General features: G+C 37.1%; 1 protein-coding gene across 1 annotated transcript in view; it reads left to right on the forward strand.

The window, feature by feature from the left end:
- Positions 1–20,456, forward strand: part of FMN2 (formin 2) — a 343,234-nt gene that overhangs the window by 280,328 nt on the left and 42,450 nt on the right. Inside the window, 1 exon segment of the mRNA XM_012644334.1 lies at positions 2,266–2,317. Within this exon segment, the coding sequence (XP_012499788.1) occupies positions 2,266–2,317 (52 nt within the window).

A 20,456-nucleotide genomic window follows, 5' to 3' on the forward strand; every position in this document is an offset into this window, starting at 1 on the left:
TCAAAAATTTTAAGATCTTCCAGTCCAAAATTTTCAAAGGATATTTATCTGTTAAGTCTCTACTAATTATTGGCAGTACTATGCTAAATATTTTTTATATGTTAACAGATTAATCTGTTTGCCAAAGGTCACATGGCTAATTTTAGTGGCAGAATCAGAAATAAAATACAGATCTCTGGCATCTCATTCTACTATAGTGTGTTTTTAAGTTTCACAAATCATTTATTTAAATTTTCTAAAATAGTCCAGAAATTCTTTATTCCAATCACAGTCTTAATCTGTATATTTTACAGATAACAAAACAAAAAAGACACGCAAAAGGCATTGGAAAAATATCCTTCCTGAAAATGGTGTGCATTGTGGTGCTTTGCTATTTTCCCTTAAACAAACTTTATGTGGTTCTAGAATTGTTTCTGGAAGCAAGTCATTTTTTTATATTAGGCAACTCAGAAGAGATTTTTATAAGACAATATATTCATGCTGGAGCCTTTTCAAAGTAAAACTATAGAATATTTATTCTGTTTTTTAAAATGGTTAACAATTGACCTGTATGTTTATATAAACAATCTGAAGTACAGAAAGGGAAAGGAAAGAAAGAAAAAAAAAAATCTTCACTGCCAGCTCAAATGATCCCTGTTAAATCCTGAAAATCCTGGCAAAAAGTGGCAGGGTAACACTTGGTTATGACTTTGCAGGTACTGCAGAGACCTTTGCAAAAACACTGTCTTGAGGTTGTAAAACATTAACCAGCCGGCACTGTATTACTGTGTTTTAAGTAGTAATAGAGACACTGACAATTGCCAAGTGCCTATGGGTTTTGTGTCATGCGCAGTTCCAATTTTTTTATAATCAATTCTCCCTTTCCCTGTTCCGCTTTACCTCCTAATTTCTTCAAGTGGCCACAAGTGTGACCCAAAGGGGAATGATTATAAAAATACAACTACTTTCACTAGTTCCAGGATATTTTTAATCTATTTTCTTTTCTTTTTGTCTTGCGATTTGCTCAGTGATTTTCAAACCGTGGGCCGCAAACCGTTAGTGAGTCATGAAATCAATTTAGCAGATCACAACTAATGTTTTAAAATCTAACAGAACAGACTGAAAATATCAGAGAGCGTTGCATGAAATAAAAGTATCTTTGAAACTTTCATGTGAAATATCTATGTGTGGAGGTCGGTGGGGATGGGTAGGGGCGGAGTAATACATAAATTCCTAGAATGCTTACTTGTCAAAAAAACTTGAAGTCACTGCTATACTTATTTTATATGAAGGAGTACCTACGTTATTTTAAGCAGTTTGAAATATTGATTCAATCTTCTTTCCCAGTTTGATCTTTGAGTTTGTGTCAGACTATCATTCTTTATTTTTAGACAAAAACGATAGCAAATAAATGGGTACGTTATCGCCTTCTCCCCTTTCAGAGCAGACCATGGTCTGTTCACCTGTGTTTGGGTGTGGAGGGCACTGTTGAAATGAGTTCCAAATTCTTACCATAACTCAGGAACATTATCACATGCCAGTTCGGTTTAGTTTTTTGACTTAGTGTTTGCACCTTTGCTTGAGGGAATTATTTTCAGCTAATTGTTGGCATTTGAGTACTGACACATCTGATGTAACTATGAAATTAGTGTTTTCTTTTTTCAGGTTAATATGAATGATTTAATTTTTAATTTTTTTTTTTTTTTTTGAGACAGAGTCTCACTGTGTTGCCCTGGCTACAGTGCCGTGGCGTCAGCTTAGCTCACAGCAACCTCAGACTCCTGGGCTCAAGCGATCCTTCTGCCTCAGCCTCCCGAGTAGCTGGGACTACAGGCATGCGCCACCATGCCCGGCTAGTTTTTTTTTTTCTATGTATTTTTAGTTGTCCAATTAATTTCTTTCTATAGAGACGGGGTCTCGCTCTTGCTCAGTCTGGTTTCGAACTCCTGAGCTCAAACAATCCGCCCGCCTCGGCCTCCCAGAGAGCTAGGATTACAGGCATGAGCCACCGCGCCCGGCCAGTATGAATGATTTAAAGAAATTATTTAGAATCTGAAATTTTTGATTGGTTATGTAACATCTGTGTCAGTATAATAAGATCAATTTAATTAAAATTAAATTTAATCTTTTTAATCATATATCTGTGACATTCGTAGATTTGAAATAAACTTCTGGTTGGAGTACATTAGAATTAATAATTAAAATTGTGTATTATTTAGGTCATATCTTGCTTGAGATAGTGTAGCTGTTTATCATTCATCTCATATATTTTTCTTGCATTTTCAGCTAAAATTGACCAAGAGGCAGAGGAGAATTCATTGACGGAGACCCATAAATGGTGAGAAATTACTTTTGTTTAATATATTTCTTCTCAGAATAGGCTTGTAAAATGCTTAGTATATTTCATCTGAAGGAAGCAATTATTAGTTGCTTTTATTTTTATTTTCAAGCATAAAACGAAAAGAAATCTAATAAAAAGGTGTACTTTAATTTCGCAATGATTTTCTGAATTTTATTTTTGTGATGCTGGGTGATGTATAATTCTGTTCAATACCAAATTGTCGTGAATAGCTTAGCACCTTCTCTTTCAAATAGGGTTTAGGACTGTGGAAATACAAGAAAGAAGGAAAAGAGCAGGAACCTGTTTCAGAGTTTGGTTATGAAAAGCTATTGAATTTCTACCTTCAAAAGTAAAGTCTAGGTAAGAAGCCACGAGCTTCCTCCGGCTGCACCTTCACTCCCTGAATTGAGACATGGAATCGTGGGTGAACATAGAAAACTATCTCAGCAGTCTCCCTGCTTCTCTGCCTCAATTATCTCTTTTTCTCCCTTCTCTCTCATTAGTCAGAATTCTCTAGAAAAACAGAATCAATTGGATATAGACATAAATACACGCAAACACGCAGGCCTACCTCGTTTTACTGTGCTCACTTTATCATGCTTTGCAGATACTGCGTGTTTTTTTTTTGCAGATTGGTTTGTGGCAACATTTTCCCAACACTGTGTGCTCACTTCGTGTGTCTGTGTCACATTTTGGTAATTTTTGTAATATTTCAAACTTTTTGATTATTACATCTGTTATGGTGATATGTGATTAGTGATCTTTGATGTTACTATTGTAATTGTTTTGGGGTACCATGAACTGCATGAATGCAAGATGGTGAACTTGATAAATGTGTGTGTTTCCATTGCTCCACTGACTGGTCGTTCCCCCATCTCTCCCCTCTCCTGAGACCTCGCTATTCCCTGAGACACAACAGGAAAGTTGGCCAATTCATAACCCTACAGTGGCCTCTAAGTGTTCAAATGCAAGAAAGAGTCCACATCTCTCACCTAAAGTCAAGAGCTAGACATGATTAGGCCTTAGTGAGAAGGCATGTTTAAAGCCAAGATAGGCTGAAAGGTAGGCAGGCCTCTTGCACCAAATAGTTAGCCAAGCTGTGAATGCAAAGGAGAAATTATCGAAGGAAATTAAAAGTGCTGTTTTGGTGAACACACATATGATAAGAAAGCAAAAGAGCCTTATTGCTGATATGGAGAAAGTTTGAGTGGTCTGAATAGAAGATCAAACCATCCACAACATTCCCTTAAGCCAAAGCCTAATGCAGGGCAAGGCCCAAATTCTCCTCAATTCTCTGAAGGCTGAGAGAGGTGTGGAAGCTGCACAAGAAAAGTTTGAAGCTAGCAGAGGTTGGTTCATGAGGTTTAAGGAAAGAAGCTGACTCCCTTACATAAAAGTGTGAGGTGAAGCAGCAGATTTTCAACGTAGGTGAAACATCCTTCTTTTGGAAGAAGTTGCCATCTAGAACTTTCACAACTAGAGGGGAAAAGTCAATGCCTGGCTTCAAAGCTTCAAAGGACAAACTGACTGTCTTGTTAGGGGCTAGTGCATCTGGTGACTTTAAGTTGAAGCCAGTGTTCATTTACCATTCTGAAAATCCTAGGGCCCTGAAGAATTATGCAAAATCCACTCTGCTTGTGCTCTTTAAATGAAACAAGAAAGCCTGGATGACAGCACACCTCTTTAAAGTATGGTTTACTGAATATTTTAAACCCACTCTTGAGATCCACTGCTCATCAGAAGAAAAGATTTCTTTCAAAATATTCAGGTGACCAGGTTCATTGACAATGCACCTGGTCACCCAAGAGCTCTGATGAAGATGTACATGGAGATGAATGTTGTTTTCATGCCTGCTAATATAATATCCATTCTGAAGTCCATGGATCAAGGGGTGATTTCATCTTTCAAGTCTTCCTATTTAAGAAATTCATTTGGTAAAGCCATAGGTAGTGGTTCCTCTGATGGATCTGGGCAAAGTCAATCGAAACCTTCTGGAAAGGATTCACCATTCTAGATGCCAATAGGGACCTTTGTGATTCATGAGAGAGGGTCAAAATGTCATCATTAAGAAGAGTTTGGAAGAAGCTGATTCTAACCCTCATGGATGACTTCGAGGGGTTCAAGGCTTCAGTGGTGGAAGTAACTGCAGATATGGTAGAAACAGCATCAGAACTAGAACTAAAAGTGAGCCTGACGATACGACTGAATTGCTACAATCTCATGATAAAACTTAAATAGATGAGGAGTCACATCTTATGGATGAGCAAAGAAAGTGGTTTCATAGACAAAGATTTAGGATATTACATAGACTTAGTGGATAAAGCAGTGGCAGGGTTTGAGAGGATTGACTCCAATTTTGAAAGAAGTTCTGTGGGTAAAATGCTATCAGGTAGCAGCATTACATGGTGCAGAGAAATGTTTTGTGAAAGGAAGAGTCGATCAATGAGGCATATTTCATTGTTATCTTATTTTAAGAAATTGCCACAGCCATCCCAGCCTTCAGCAACCACCACCCTGATCAGTTCACAGCCATCAGTGTCAAAAAGATTATGAATCTCTGAAGACTCAGATGATCGTTAGCATTTTTTAGCAACAAAGTGTTTGTTAATTAAAGTATGTACTTTGTATTTTGGACATAATGCAACTGTCCACTTAATAGACTACATGATAGTGTCAGCATATCTTTTATATGCTGAGAAACCAAAGAATTCATGTGACTCACTTTATTACAATATTCACTTTACTGAACCTAACCCACAATATCCACTGTATACCTGTTTTTGTGTGTATATATGTATGTTTATAGACACACACACACACACACACACACACACACACACCCAAAGAGAGGTAGTCTTATTTTAAGGAATTAGCTCATGTGATTGTAGGAGTTTGCAAGTCTGAAATTAGCAGGGCAGGCTGGCAATTCCAGTAGGAGTTGATGTTGCAATCTTGAGTCTCAAAGAAGTCTGCAGACAGAATTCCTTTCTACTCAGGAACCTCAGTCTTAAGACCTTCCAACTAATTGGAAAAGGCCCAGCCATGTTATAAAGAGGGGTCTGCTTTTCTCAAAGTCTACTGATTTAAATGTTAATCACTCCTAAAAAATGCCTTCACAACAACATTTAGACTGGTGTTTGATCCAAAAATGGGCACCATGACCTAGCTAAATTGACACACAAAATTAACTATCACACTCTCTAAAGAGAAGTTTGATTATTCTTGAGGAAAAATGTTTTTTTAAAGAAGTTCTCTGGGCCAGGCATGGTGGCTTATGCCTGTAATCCTAGCACTCTGCGAGGCTGAGGCAGGAGGACTGCTTGAGCACAGTTTGAGACCAGCCTGAACAAGAGTGAGACCCCATTTCTACTAAAAATAGAAAAATTAACTGGATGTGGTAGCACACACCTGTAGTCCCAGCTACTCGGGAGGCTAAAGCAGAAGAATCACTTGAGCTCAGAAGTTTGAGGCTGCAGCTATGATGACGCCACGGCACTCTCCCTAGGGCGGCAAAGCAAGACTCTGTCTTCTCAAAAAAAAAAAAAAAAAAAAAAGTTCCCTGCTATTACTTTAGTAGGAAAAATTCTTTACATTCTGTGAATAGATATCATATATTTTGTAGTTCTTGGGTTGATATAAAATATCGTCCTAGGCAAATTGGTAAATAGAATTGTCCCATTTCTATGAGAAGAAAAAAACGAGACCTTAAATAATAACAAGAAATTTCAGTTAGTCGCATGAAAAAATTACTGGCTAATGATAAAACTCTTAGTAAAAGAGCCATCTTTTTACAATTAAATTCAAAAGTAAAAGTAAGAATAATGATTCATATGAAACATTTGACATTTTTCCAAAGAAGTAAGTCTCTATACCATTTTCTCAGTTGACCTGTGTAACCTGGGAAATAATCAGTAGTAATTCTATGCAGGAAGCCAGTGTCATTCTGATCCCATAGCCTTTTGAGTCTGAATCCTGCCTCTCACATATGATAGCTCTATTACCTTAACACCAACATAATAGTATCTACACTGCAGGTGAGAATTAAATGAAATAATCCCCGAAAGATGTTTAGTACTTAGTAAGTGATCAATAGATGATAATTGCTATATTATTTTTACATTCTTTTTATAATTAGGGATTATAAAATGTTTGGTGGTAGAAATAGAAACCAGAGTTGGATTTCAGACTCAGGCCACATATTTGTTTTGTGTTTCTCACTATCTCCATTGAATCCCATACTGGGCAGCCGGTGTGGTTAATTAGCATAGATTTTGATATTGGATGTGTATTTCAGTACCTGCGCCAAACTGCTGGCACTATGGTTCCAAGGACTTACCTCAACTTTTAAATCTGTGTCCTTACCTTTGAAAAAAGAGAAACAATGTCCGCATTGTAAGTGTGATGATCAGTTCACAATAAGTAAATGAGTTAAATGTAGTAAGAGAGCACCAACCTCACAGAGGTTTTCAAAATTCCCTTCCTTTATGTTTCCCAAAATACCTGAGCATGGGAGACTGACTTCCAGCATGAACTCTCTTCCCAGCAACCAATCATTGAACTGGAGAAAACTATATAAAACAGTCATTTAACATTTCTAGAAATTATTCTATAGGCATACAGAAAATGGAGAATCGTTCATTCAAGAAAACCTACTGAATCTTGGTAAGAACAGTGAGAGTTTGTGGCATGTGCATCACAGCCTGTCCCTTCCAACTCCATTTTATGAGAGCTGCTTCAGGAGCACTAATCCAGGCAGGTGTGGCCACGACGATGGCCACTCTCCCATGCACCCAGGCTGAGGCTGTGGTTTCCCCCTGGGTCAGCAGGCTGCCTACACTGCTCATCCCTCCACCTCAGCTTATTGCAGAAGCTCTGCTCCAGACTAACCATGTGGGTGGGAAGGGGCCCCCCCATCCTCAACCTGGCCCTGATTTGTAGGGTGGAAGCTCTATCTCAGAGGTAGCAGAGCAAGAAATCTGGGCCCTAATGCTCCCACCCCAGCTGACTTTCAGGGTGGATATTCTATGCCAGGAGGAGCAAGCCACCTCAGCGCCTGCCTATAGCACAAGACTGTCAGTGTGGGAGAAGTGGACCAGTGTCCCAATCCTAGCTTTAGCCCTTGTGCATGCTCGCAGAAGTCCTGCCCAGAGATCTGCAGCTCTAGCTAAGAGGACCGATGTATCTGGAACACAGCATGGAGAATTCCATGCCTAAGGGCTTTGTCCAAAACAATGGAGGTCTTGGTGGAGCGCAATCGAGAAGGCACCTGTAGGTCTGTGATACAGCAGCAACAAACAAAATGGCAAAGCAATCAGAAGTTTAATGGAGAGAACAAGGGAAAAAGATAGCCAAAAAGATAGCCAATCTGGGATGGCAAATTAATCCCAGAGGCTAGGAAGGCTGTGTGTAAGTGTACTAGGCTGCACCCACTCCCGAGTCTCGGGCCAGGAGGCGGGGCAGACTTAGAAACGTTCCTCAAGCTGCATAGGGATCCATCAACACACATTATCAGCCTCACTGGCACTAAGGGCTACAGCACAACCACTGGCTGAACAATAAGCTATTCTGACCCAGGGCCAACTCCTAAGAAGCCAGGTTTAAAAGTAAAATCACATACATTCCTGCATATAGCCTATGTAATATCCACACAGTAAGTGTACCAGCATCAGCTGTGTCAATTGCTTCTCCCAGGACTGTGTATGTGAGCAGGCAGAAACATTTCTGCCTGGGGTACTAAGGGCTTCCACTCAGCCGGGCTGGTTGGCTGGCCGCCTCCTCTCTGACTTTTGAGGGAATGGTGGACTTTGATCCAGATTCTAGAGTCCTAGGTCTCCTTTCTAACTGTGAGACCACCCCACTTTCAGAGGATCACCAAATGTGCTCTCTAACTATAAAAATTTTTTTAGGACTCAAAGGCTCAGTCTTTTATGGTGCTCCTCTTTGTGCTTGAATTGCCCCCCACCGCCACCACCAATAAAAATTGAAATAAAACATATACATGTGCATGCATGTACACACACAACCTCACTCCATTTCTCTCTAAATATTTCTGTTGTCTTAGCAAGGTCCCAAGGGAGAGAAGAGCCAGGAATATGTATTTAGGCATATATTTTTCCTGTCTTCCATCTCGCCTTTTATTTTTATTATAGTTATTATGTTCTATGTAGCATATTATTGTAAGCCGGATGAAATCCATTTTGGAGGTAAAGATGGTACATAAACAAATTGCTTCCACTTGGTCTGCAGGTTTAAGCACCACAAACTGGGTCGTCTTCATCTTCCTGCCTTCCATTAGCCCTTAACTGTGGGACACAGAATACACGGGAACTTTTCAGTTGTGTGAATATCTCCTAGTCAAAGGAATTTTCTGGTGAAGCTCTGTTTTTATCTCAGTGATGCTGTTATAGCTCAAGATGGTTTAGTTTTACTTTATACCCTGTGGCAAGAGACCCAGTGACAAATTGGTGACAAATTTATGTGCTTTGATTTTTTAGAGATGGCTGAGTCATTTACAGATAATTGTGATAGCTGAGATGGGCTATCTGATTCCCTAAGGCTCAAAGGAGGCTCATATAGTGAGCAAAGAGCCTTTTCTGTACCAAAAGAGAAGTTTCCCAAAGCTTTTGAGACAATTTAGCATTCCGTATGCTTACCAAGGTTATGGTGGAAGAAGGCAGGACCGTGTGGTGGACAGGACACTGACATTTCCTCTTAGTCCAGCTCTGCCACTCCAGAATTGCAGTTGGATAAACCATGTAACGTGCCTGGGCCTCCACTTCATTATTTGTAAAAGGAATATAACCTGGCCCTTCCATCCTCTAGGGCTGCCGTAGGAATGGCATACTTTGTTCTTTGCAAAACTTCTCCACGTGTCACTTGTAAAAGGCCTTTCTGAAAAACTTATTCACGTGAAAATGTTTTGTAAGCTGCACACACACGTTATCAGCTTGCTTTGAAAGGAAGTATACTCGTTTGTCTTTATGTTCTAATACATTTTTAAAAAGTCTTAGCCCTTAGTCCATTAAAATAGATACACCATACTTGTATCAAGAATTAGGATAATTAGAATTATTTTCATCAATAAAAATATTCAAAAGAAACAAGATTTAGTATATTTTTTAAAGCAAGTCGGATCTCTTTTTATATTTCATTTGTTGGCATAATAGTTTTTATGTACTAATTCTGTTTATTCACACATTTTTGTTATTAATCTGAAAAGTGGAACTTTGAGCTCCTATTTCACATGAACAAAAATATACAGCTTTTGAATGAATAGTTTGAATAAACTCTTCCATTCTCCCAGAAAGTAAGGCAGCTGGACAGATGAGTCCTGAATCACACCCAGAACCCAAAGGCAAATCGAATGAACATAGTCTCATCTTCAGATGATTTCGCTGGGCAAGCCAAGCTCTCATATTGTGTTACAGGATGGATTTCAGCAGAATGTGTTGGCTACATCCCCACTGTGTGTGTTTATTTCAGCCTTTACTTTTATTTTATTTTTAATTAGCATACACGGCTTTCTTCAATTGTGGAAAAGTATCCCCAAAGCAAATATGATTGTTTTCATTTTCCCACAGAATTACTTAGTATCTATGTCACCTCATAGGCAGAGAATGTAGCAATTCTGAATTTGTTCAATAAGCGTCCACTCCTTTACATTTAAAGAATAATGAAACTGGGACTTATGAAATAGACTTAACCCAACCACACGCTGAAATCTTTATGACTTTATCCGTTATGGCTAGCTTTAATTTTTTTCTTTGAATTTCTCCTTCTATTTCTTTATATTTCACAAGTAAAAACCATATTTTGGGGTGAAACTGATTTTTGAAATAGAAAAAGAACAGATTTTAGAAACACTGTTGGTTTTAGCTATCGGTTGCTTTAATTTCACTAAATTTAATCCTGACATCAATAAAGCTGATAGAAATGATTAAAAGTAAAATTTTAATTATATTGCAATTATTACATTAGATAACTTACCTTTGTCAGCCCATTAAAGTGACATTCCAGACAAAGGAAATCAGGGAGAGAAAGGTGTAATGCTGAAACACCCTCTATGAGTAATGGCAAACAAAATAATATGTATGTACCACTCTGACAATTTTAAAGGGATTTTTTTCTAGGAAGTTTGTGACTTTTCCTACAGATTAAAACATTTATTTTGAAGATGTTTGCATTTTTTGAGGGTCATATATGCTACTTAAGTTTTTATGTAAAACTTTGTTTTTAAACATGTTTCAGAATAGAAGCATTTTTTTTTTCTCCAGGAGCTAAAGACAACTAGGAAGATTAGATGTAACTAATCTTTTGATCATACCCTTAGATGATAGTGTATTTGTTCAATAGGGAAGCAATTAGCATAGTTATAGAATTAATAAGTAAATTAATGTTCTTTATTCTGACATTGTTTGGTAAAGATTTGACCTTATGGTTTTAAAATATACTTAACGTACATATCATAGGATCTTTTCAAAAAATATTCTTAGTATACACTAGGTTTCCTCTCCTCCCTCGTTTCACTTAAATAATAGCAAAGGCAATTGGAAAGAACCAGTAACAGAAGGCAAGAAATAGTAATGGAGGAAAGCACATTTGTGAAAGAGCTTTATGTCGCATATTTTGAAAAATAAATACTATTTCTGCATGTAACATTGCTTGAGTGGTGTTTTACCAAAGCCAAGATTGCATAACAAATGAGTTGAAATGGAAAATTAATCTTTCATGCGAAATAGAGACACAAAAAAAGGAAAGAAAGAAAAAAGAATGTTGGTGCCAATGGTTTCATATCGTATATAGCTGTTCATTCGTCACGGGAGAGAAAATATTTAATCGGTCCTGAACTGATGCACACATACTTTATCATGTTTAGTGACTTTCAGAGTGTCAGTTTGTAAAGTGTTTATCCGAGGAATGGACTTCTGGCACATGGATAAAATGAAAAGTGAAATGTTTAGTTCATAATAGGCATATTTTCCAGAATCTTTCTGAGTAACTATCCAGAGATGAATAGAAAGACTACAGGTCTGTGTTTATCTGGCTTGTGCTGGCCGACCAGGCAGGCTCCAGCCTGGTATTAAAACTGAAGTGACATGGAATGTCTTTGCAAAAGCCCCAAACAATGACATCATTCCCTTAACATTATTGATAATGTAAAACAACGGTGGAGTTTTTAATTTCCCAATTTGGGTTTCTTAGTTAACTACTTCTGAGCCTGCCGGAAGATTTACGGTGGTAAGTTTTGGATACAGCACTTTTCTTTGTACAGATGGGTTTTCTTCTGTGGCTGCATTATCTAGATTTTTAGGAAATCTGGTGACTTTTAACAGTGTGGGAATCTGTGACACCTTTTGCAGATTTTCTGGCCTTTGAAAGTTATAAAAGGACTATTCTGAGGTGGTGGGGTCTCCTGAAATGTTCTTGTTTGTTAGCTTTAGTGTATTTAGAACAGAAGGACTTTAGGACTTTCTGCTTCAGAGAGTTTTAATATGTTTTTGTGCAGATTGGGTTGATAAATAAAAGGAAAACATCAAAGAATGTTTGGCCTTTTAAAAAGTTTTGTTGTAAAAATGGTAGCTTTTTTGTTGTATAAAGTTGGGAAGATCTTTCCCACCTGAATATTTAAAAATATATTTTGGCTTAGAGTAGAATAAACTGTCTCCAGAAGCTACATTCTTCTCCCCATTAATGAAAGTTAGGACTCCTAAACTTTTGTCCCCCAAAAACAAAAACAAGAATAATGAAATCACGACATGTTTACTGGGGATTCTCAATCACTGTGTTCTTGAAATGTCTGTAGTGTAGAGCGTAGAGAGGAAGAAGATAATGCAAGAAAGAAAGGATATGCTATTTTGTCCACTGTTCTATATTTTTTAAAAATAGTATTAATAGAAAGGGTAAGGGTTAATAATTGAGGCTTCAGGTATATTTAACCATAGTAACATGATTCAAATTCATTAGCATTGTACAACTTGAGAAAACATGCTTCAAGTACAGAAGATATTCCAGAAAAACTAGTTAAATAAATATAATCTAAGATCACTGTCAGAGGAAGGAAAAGATTTTTTTTTGGAGAGAATGAAAACATGAGAAAGTGAAGCAGTTATAGGTGATTTTATCTACATACACATTTTATGAGGCAAATTAGAATTCAGCTTTAAAAGAGTGTCCCTTAGAAGGTCTCATGTGGTTACAAAGAGCCACATTAAATTAAGTGATACTCCAAAAGGCATTTTATTTCTCAGAGGCCTCTAGAATGCAAAGCAGTTTTGTAGCCTCAGGAGGGAGGCGGGTGGATGAGGCAGCCCCAAGCACAGGGTCTCTGTCACGGTAAAGTGTAAAGTCAGGATGCTATGGTTAGGATCCAGCTCTGGGAAACAATCTGGAGTTCAAATTCTGGTTTTAACCCCCCCCCACCTCCCTCTTTTACTTTGGGGAAGTTATTGAAACTCTCTGTACCTCCATTTTCTCTTTTCTAAAATAAGGATAATAGAACAGTGCCTGGCACAGGGTAAGCACAGTATAATTGCTTGATATCATTTGTACTTGATGTTTATCACGGTGTCCTGCCACTAATGACTCAAGTCTGAATTTTCTCTGTGAGTTTTATCGCGAATTCTCAAAGGGGTGAATCTAGTTGACTCCTCGACAGGCAACATGAGCTCATCAGAGACACCAGTTATCCCAGCCTGGGCTATGGGTGAGGCAAGTTTTCTAAAGTCAATGTAAGGGAAAAAAAAAAAATGGCACATTGACTTTTTTGGAAGAAGGAAAGGGCTAGTGGAACACCATGGCTTATAGATGTAGCCATCTTGAAAAGAGATGTTTTTGTATATATTGAGTGACCTTTTGTAAGTTGAATTTTTTTTCATTGTGAGAACTTTTATATCATAAACTCTTTTATCATTTCATTTTCTGTTGCTGAATATTATATTTATCAGAAGTGGGTAAACTTTAAAAGTAGCATGAAGAATATTTTTGACTGATTTGCTCACCATTTGTCTCGAAAGGCAATGTTGTTATGGACTTGGAGTTTTAGAAATTATGGCTACACTAAACTGTCAAACTGGTAATCAGAGTCGGAGGAGGGAAATAACTGCTTCAGTCTCGCACCGTGGAAATCATGCATCTGTAGAGAGCGTCGAGGAGGAAGATGGCAGCTATGTCCAGGTCTATAGCAGGCTAATTAATTTTTCTACTCCAGTTTCCTTCCTTTGTTGTGAGAATTCAATGTGATCATGTAAATATTTTATTTAACACAGTAATTCAACGTACAATAAGTGCACGATAAATTCATATTATTTCCCCTAAAGGATATGCATTTTTCTACTTTGATTCAAATAGCAATATGTTTCAAAAGTTCAAGGTTTTCCATAGCTCCTCTCCTGCTTCCTCCCCCAAACAACATCAGCCCATCTGGGTGAGACCAAGGTCACACCCCCACTCCTGGTCACAGAGTCTCTTAAGGAGAAACATTAGCATGTTTGCAACGAAAATATATTCTAATCCCTCTGATAATACTATGGCATAGAAACTTGCATCTATACTGATTTTTGAAAAAGAAAGGTTATTACTGTCACAGGAAACCCTAGATTAACATGAACAGATGTAGAATTTGCGTGCTACTTCTAGAAAATTGCCAAGCCCTATTGTATATTAGTTAACCCACTAAAACAGTTGCCAAAGTGACGGGGGGTTATTTTAAATGTTATGAAAATATATTCTTACAAAATAGTTCATGAAGTCTTTTTTGTAGTTTTTATTTGTTAACATTGTTAGCAATAAATTGTGAATTTTTCCTAGAAAAATTCATGCATTGATCAAGATTAATTGATTTGAGAACATTGTAATTAAGTTAAATAGATTGGGAATATTTGACATAGTTTTCAGAATTGGTCTAATGTATGAGAAACTAGGCCAAAGGCTCTTGACTTACTTAGAGTCTAAGAATCTACCAGAAAGAGAACAGAGGATGAAAAAGGCAATAAGAACAACAGAGATTAGATAATTTTAGTAAAAAGTAAAAAATGGGGAGGGAGGGAATTAGAGACATGATAAAGACATTGTAGTAGCTACTCCCCTCCCCCCGCCCTTTGTTTTATTCTAGGGTGCTATCAGTGACTAGCCAATAAACTGTCATATCCCAAGTTCTTCTTTTATAACCTGGAACTTAGACTTTACTAATTTAAAGATGATTTTTGTTTCAAGTATTCAATGACAGTTGAAAGCATGGTCGAATATTGGTAGGATAGGTGCTTGGTAGTCATTTATTCAGAGAACCTAAAATATAGATTCATTAAAAATAAGAACCATAAAATTATTGTCATAATATTCAAGCTATACTCAAAGTACAGGTATAATCAAAAGAGAAAAAAAAATAAAACTCAAGATTCTTGTGCTTCTCTTGAAAGCTCTCAGATTCTCCAGCAATATCTTCGGAAAAATACAGTGCAGTGTAGGTTGACACGTTTTTAAAATCTGTGTTAAGGGCCTTTAATTTCTATCCTGATTTATGACTATAAAATGTTCTCATATTTTTCAAAACTTATACAACTTATCTTTCCTTTTCCCGTTTAGTCACATCCCATATGTGCCTGATGAGATAAGGATAAATTAAGATAATATTTCAAACCTCTCAACTTTATTTGAAATATGTGTTTTATCAACTCTGCTATTTAAGTGGCTAAGCCATGTTCTCAAATGTGAGATTATAGAATTTCAACTTCATTTTTTAAAGCAGTATCTATACTTAGGGTATATATTTGCATAAGACATTTTACATAGTGTTAAAAGTGCTTTTCATAAATAGTAGTATAGAAAATTTTAAATTCTGTTTTAATAAATTATAAGGTTTGAATTCCTAATATAAGTACTTGGAGGGCATCTCTTCCCTGTCCTTTCCAGTAACATGTACACACATAGTTATAGCACTGTAGTATTTGTATAAACTCCATAAGTTATCCTGTGTTGTATTTTAATAGACATGCCCAGATAACAAGGAAAACAAGTAGTAAGATGTTAAATAGTAATAAGCATCTTTATTGCTAAATCTACAGTCAGTAAATATTATATTGAATTAGTGGCTTTTTTTAATAATTTGTGTATTTCAGGGTCAAAATGTACTAGGAGTGTGAGGAAATGAATATCTATGAATTTTTATATTAAAATACTTTAAAAATCAGTAACCATAAATAACTACCCACTTAAATACTATTTTAACCAAAAAAAAACTAATTTTAAAATTAAATGTCCAAATTCAAAACTTGGTAGCTTATTTCAGCTATAATGCTTAGTATCTGATGCTGAGTAAATTCAGCAAGGTTAATTATAAGATTACAGCACAGTGAGTAGAAGATGGAATATCTCCCAGGTAATAGTATATAAATCAGAAAAAAAATAATGTCGTTAGCTGGTATAAAAATAGGTGTGAAAAGATACTAGCATTTTTTTCTTTGATAATTTTTTAATTCCATCCTAAGACATGAATTCAAGTCCCAGATCAGGAAGCAAAATACCATTGGTAAGGTCTTTTGCTTGAGATTCCTCAGTGGATAAATCAATGACAGTGACAGCAGCAAAATTAAGATAATTTGAAATAATTGAAGCCAAGTTTTGACATTCGGAAGGGCAAAATCAACCTTAAGATGATGAAGTTCTGTTCAAAGCAGTTCTAGATTTCTGGATTTTTACCTCAGGTCATCAGCCAGATAAATTTCAAAAAGATTAAGGAAATAAATGTTAAAATTGAAACTGTAACTGGAAGGAAATATTGGAAAATTTTATAGGATTTAGAATGGGGAGCTTTCCAGTATCATAGCCACAGGGTATTTAACATTTATTTCTGTTTCTGTCACTTATTTCTGAGTGATTCATCATCTGTTGGTCTTTCCTTGCGTGACAAGTTGCAGAGGAAACACAGCAGTGAAGTCCATTTAGGAAAGTTTCCCCAGCTTGTTGTTATCCTCATGTTTTTTCACACATATGTTGCCTTCTCTAGTTCATCTCAATTTGTATTCATTTTTATTTCTCTCAAAGTTATAAGTTTAGACATAGCTGAAGAAGTCAATTAGTACCACAAGGCTTGTAACAAAAAGCAGCAGCCTTCTGCCCGACCCATCCCTGTTCTCTCTCCCATTTCTCTCAGCTGTTTCCACCAATATTTTCTACCATGTTTTTCAGTAATGTACTTATAGTACTATTTCATTATTTATTAAGTTAGCCATTATCTATTAACTTACGATAATGATGGATGTGCTTTTAACTCTTGCTTAGATCCTATCCTATTTCTTCTTCTTCAATCTCCTAACATATTTGTATTGCAATTTTTAATTAGGAAGGTAGTCTAGGAAAAAAGTAATATAAATATATATAATATTTTCAGACATGCAAGTTCTCAAAAATTTATTCTTCCCTCACACTTAATTGGTAGTTGATGTAGATATAGAATCCTACTTGAAAATTATTTCCCCTTAGAGAATTGAAGACATTACTTCATTATTATCCTCTAGTCTTCAGAGTTGCTTTTTAAAAAAAAAAATTAATTGATTTTTTATTTCTTATTTCAGAATATTATAGGGGTACAAATGCTTTGGTTACATAAATTGCCTTTGCACTGCCCAAAAAGCACGCCCATACCCCAGACAGCACACACTGCATTCCTTAGGTGTGGATTTACGCATCCCTTCCTCCCCCTCCCACCTGCCCAACACCCTATGAATGTTACTTCCATATGTGCACATTAGTGTTGATCAATTAGTACCAATTTAATGGTGACTACATGTGGTGTTTGCTTTTCCATTCTTGCGATACTTCACTTAGAAGAATGGACTCTAGCTCCATCCAGGATAATTCAATAGCAGTTCATCAGAGTTGTTTTTAAGAAGTCTAATGGCATTCTGACTGACATCCTTGTGTTTGACCTCTTTTTTCCTCTTAGAAGCACTTAATGTTCTCTCTGTTCTTGGGGTGAAAGCACACATCATGGGCATTGGTGTGTGCCTTTTTAGTTACTCTGCTGGAAAGTTTTTTCTGTTTGGTGTCTCATATCCTTCTGTTCTGATGTCATTCTCAGATGATCCTCAGGTTTCGGATGTGGGAGGTTAAGGTAGTGTTTCTAAAACTGAAATAAGGATAAGATGAGAAGTTTGGAATGTGTATAAGCCAAATGTAGAAATGCTGAGTATTTGGTTCAGTGTTTGAGTCTGAATCTCAAGGGTGTGGCATGGTAGGCAATTGAACTTTCTACGCCATCAGCATAAACGGGAGGAAGCAAAAATTACGAGAGTGCGTGCCATCACCCTGGGAGATGGTGTCCACAGATATCAGTGGCCTAAGACCAAAGCCTTGAGAAATACCACATTTGAGTTGCCACTAGAGGAAAAGGATCACACAATGGAGAGGGAAGCCAGTTCAAAGTGAAAAGAAGAAAAATAGGGTAGTGTCGTATTACAGAAGTCTAGGTAAACCAAAGGTAGCAGAAAAGCTTAAGAACTACTATGATTTATACCTAAAGACAAAATGTTAATTTGTTTTAGTAGTGGGAAGGCAATGTGCATGCACCCTTATCACAAACTATTTTGTTTGAATTTTGACCCCAATTTGAATAATTAGATCAGAAGCTGTATTGCAGGGGACGGAAGACAATAAGGAAGTGGAAATTTTGAGGGTTAGCTACTTTTATCAGAAATTTGGACAGGGACAGAAGGAGAGAGACTGGGTGGAATATAGAGGGACATGGGTGGTCCATTTCTTGAAATGACTTTTGGTTGCTACACATGAAGATCTAGGTATATAAAGGCCATAACCATAGAGAATCTGTATTTTAGGATAGATAATTATTACAGTCATAAAACACAAGAAAGTGATGATGTAGTTACTAGCAGTTGTGAGGAAGTTAGAATCACGGGAAGAGTTGAGTAAGTGTAAGTGATGTCAGAAACTTCAAAACCAGGCGTGGCACAATTATGGGGAAACGGCAGTTGAGAAGGGCACTGGAGGAGAAGACCAAGGGAGGCTCCCTTCCTTGATATTCTGAATTTGGGAGGGCAGGAGACAGGGAAACGGAAGGATTCCAGGGGAGAGCATTATGGGGGACATAGTTTTGTCTATTGAAAGCTATGCTTTGATTAAGAAAAAGTAGCAAATAAACATAATAGAGAAAGAAGGTGTGGCATACAGATATCCATCCCTCTCAATAAACAGGTCTCCAGAAGGCTTAAGGGAGTTGGTAGAGCTAGTCAGTGGCGGTTTTTATGGAACTCCAATTCACAGGGACATAGGCACAAGGAGAAGAAGGGGATTTGGGCTTGGAAGGGGTTGTTCTTAGGAAAACAAGCATGCTTCTCAGTGAGGAAGGGTAGGCTGAAGGTTCATGGGAGTTGCATGAGAACTGGAGAGCTTCCTGGGCAGAGTTATTTTAATGGGTAGTGCCAGTAGGTCGACCAGCCCGTCAGGAAATGCCGTAGCTCAGCTCCTGCACCTTGGCCTCTGAGATACGATGGCTTTGACTGGCTTAGGAATGCCTAATAGCGACCGTGACTTGCGTTTATACTGGGACAAGGGCGTATTTCCTCTGGTTGAGAAAGAATAGGAGAACAGATAATCGAAGAAATAAAGAGGTATCTTCAGGAACAACAGAATATAGGAGGGCTATCAACGTTACCCAGTGGCTTATATAATATTACCTTACAGTGGTGTCTCAGTGGTGACTTTTTTTGTTGTTCAGAAATCATAAGAGATAGGCCCTGTGTATTTGGACTAGAAATGGAATTATCTTACTTAAACTACATTATTGTCTTGAAAAATGTTAGGTTGCCAAAGAATCTAATTAGGTTGCAAATACTTCTGTGGCAGTGCTTGTTGTCCACCTCAACAACTGCCATGAGGCTCCTCGCTCACTCTTACAAGAAAGGTATTCCACTCAGTATGGCGATGCTATGCAGTTTTCAACATGCCAGGAATATCTTACAAATACTGTTGGGCTCGTGAAGCAGAGGTTTATCCAAGCACTAAAAGTACATTTTTAAAATGCCAAATATTATTTGATGATGATTATTTTCTTTTTCCAGCCTCACATCTCTGAATTTATCTCAGGGTGACATTTAGGTTTTTGTCAACTTGTTTATGACGAGTCCTACTACCTGTGAAAGTGAGCTTTGTCATAGTTCTAATCGTTAATGTCACAGAAGTTAAGATTGTGTCTTCTGTGCTTATTGTATCTATATCTAAGATGAGGGGTGGAAGGGCTTTGGGAGACCTTAGCCAGCCGGTTAAGAATATCCTAATATTCTTAGGATGAATGAATCAGGTAATTCTTAGTGCCTATTTTGCAGATGAAGAAGTGGAGAGAGAGAATCTCACTTCTGTTAAATTATTAATACTTTGCCAGTATCAGGGAGTGAGGTAGCATAGAGCCAAGAATGGAATTCAGATCTCCTTAAAAGTCGAATGTTACTCACATAGTAGTCTATTGTGCAATCCTGGAATTCAATTATGAAATTTTAAAGCCAAAGTTAATGAAATGCTGGTGTTTGTAGGGATGTTTTGCTGCTATCCAATTCTGCCAGATAGTCTGTTTTTGTTATCATGTTCCTCCCCTTCCTATACCCAATAACTGTGTAAAGATAAAACTAGCAATATATGTTAAAATACTTTGTAAATTGTCTGGTGACATATAAATTATGAGATACTTATTCTGATATTATTTACAAGTAAATGTATGTGGGTTTTGCCTTTAATTATGTTGGTGAAAGTTTAAATATAAGTAACGAAAAAGTATTTGTAAACTTATAAAATCCTACTATGTTGACTCTGTGTTCAGAGGGCTTCCCATCTAAAAGTGGAGCCCACCTATAGCAGTGAAGATTTGTGAGACTAGCGGGAAATCTGTTATATATCAGAAGAACTTGATTATTTAGTATAGATCTATACATCTTTCTGAAAATGACATCTAAAAATAAAGTCTGGCATTAGAAACACTATCATCTCCCTGAGAAACAGCTGTAACATTGATGCAGCATAACAGAATTTATATAGCCTTGACCTCAGAGCACCCTGTTCTGAAAAAATGACTTGGAAAACTGCCGTTAACACTCACGGCTCCACCTGACCTGGGTAATCTATCTTATGTATATAA

The sequence above is a fragment of the Propithecus coquereli genome, unplaced genomic scaffold (assembly GCF_000956105.1).
Source record: "Propithecus coquereli isolate 6110/MARCELLA unplaced genomic scaffold, Pcoq_1.0 Scaffold210, whole genome shotgun sequence".
Classification (NCBI taxonomy): Eukaryota; Metazoa; Chordata; class Mammalia; order Primates; family Indriidae; genus Propithecus; species Propithecus coquereli.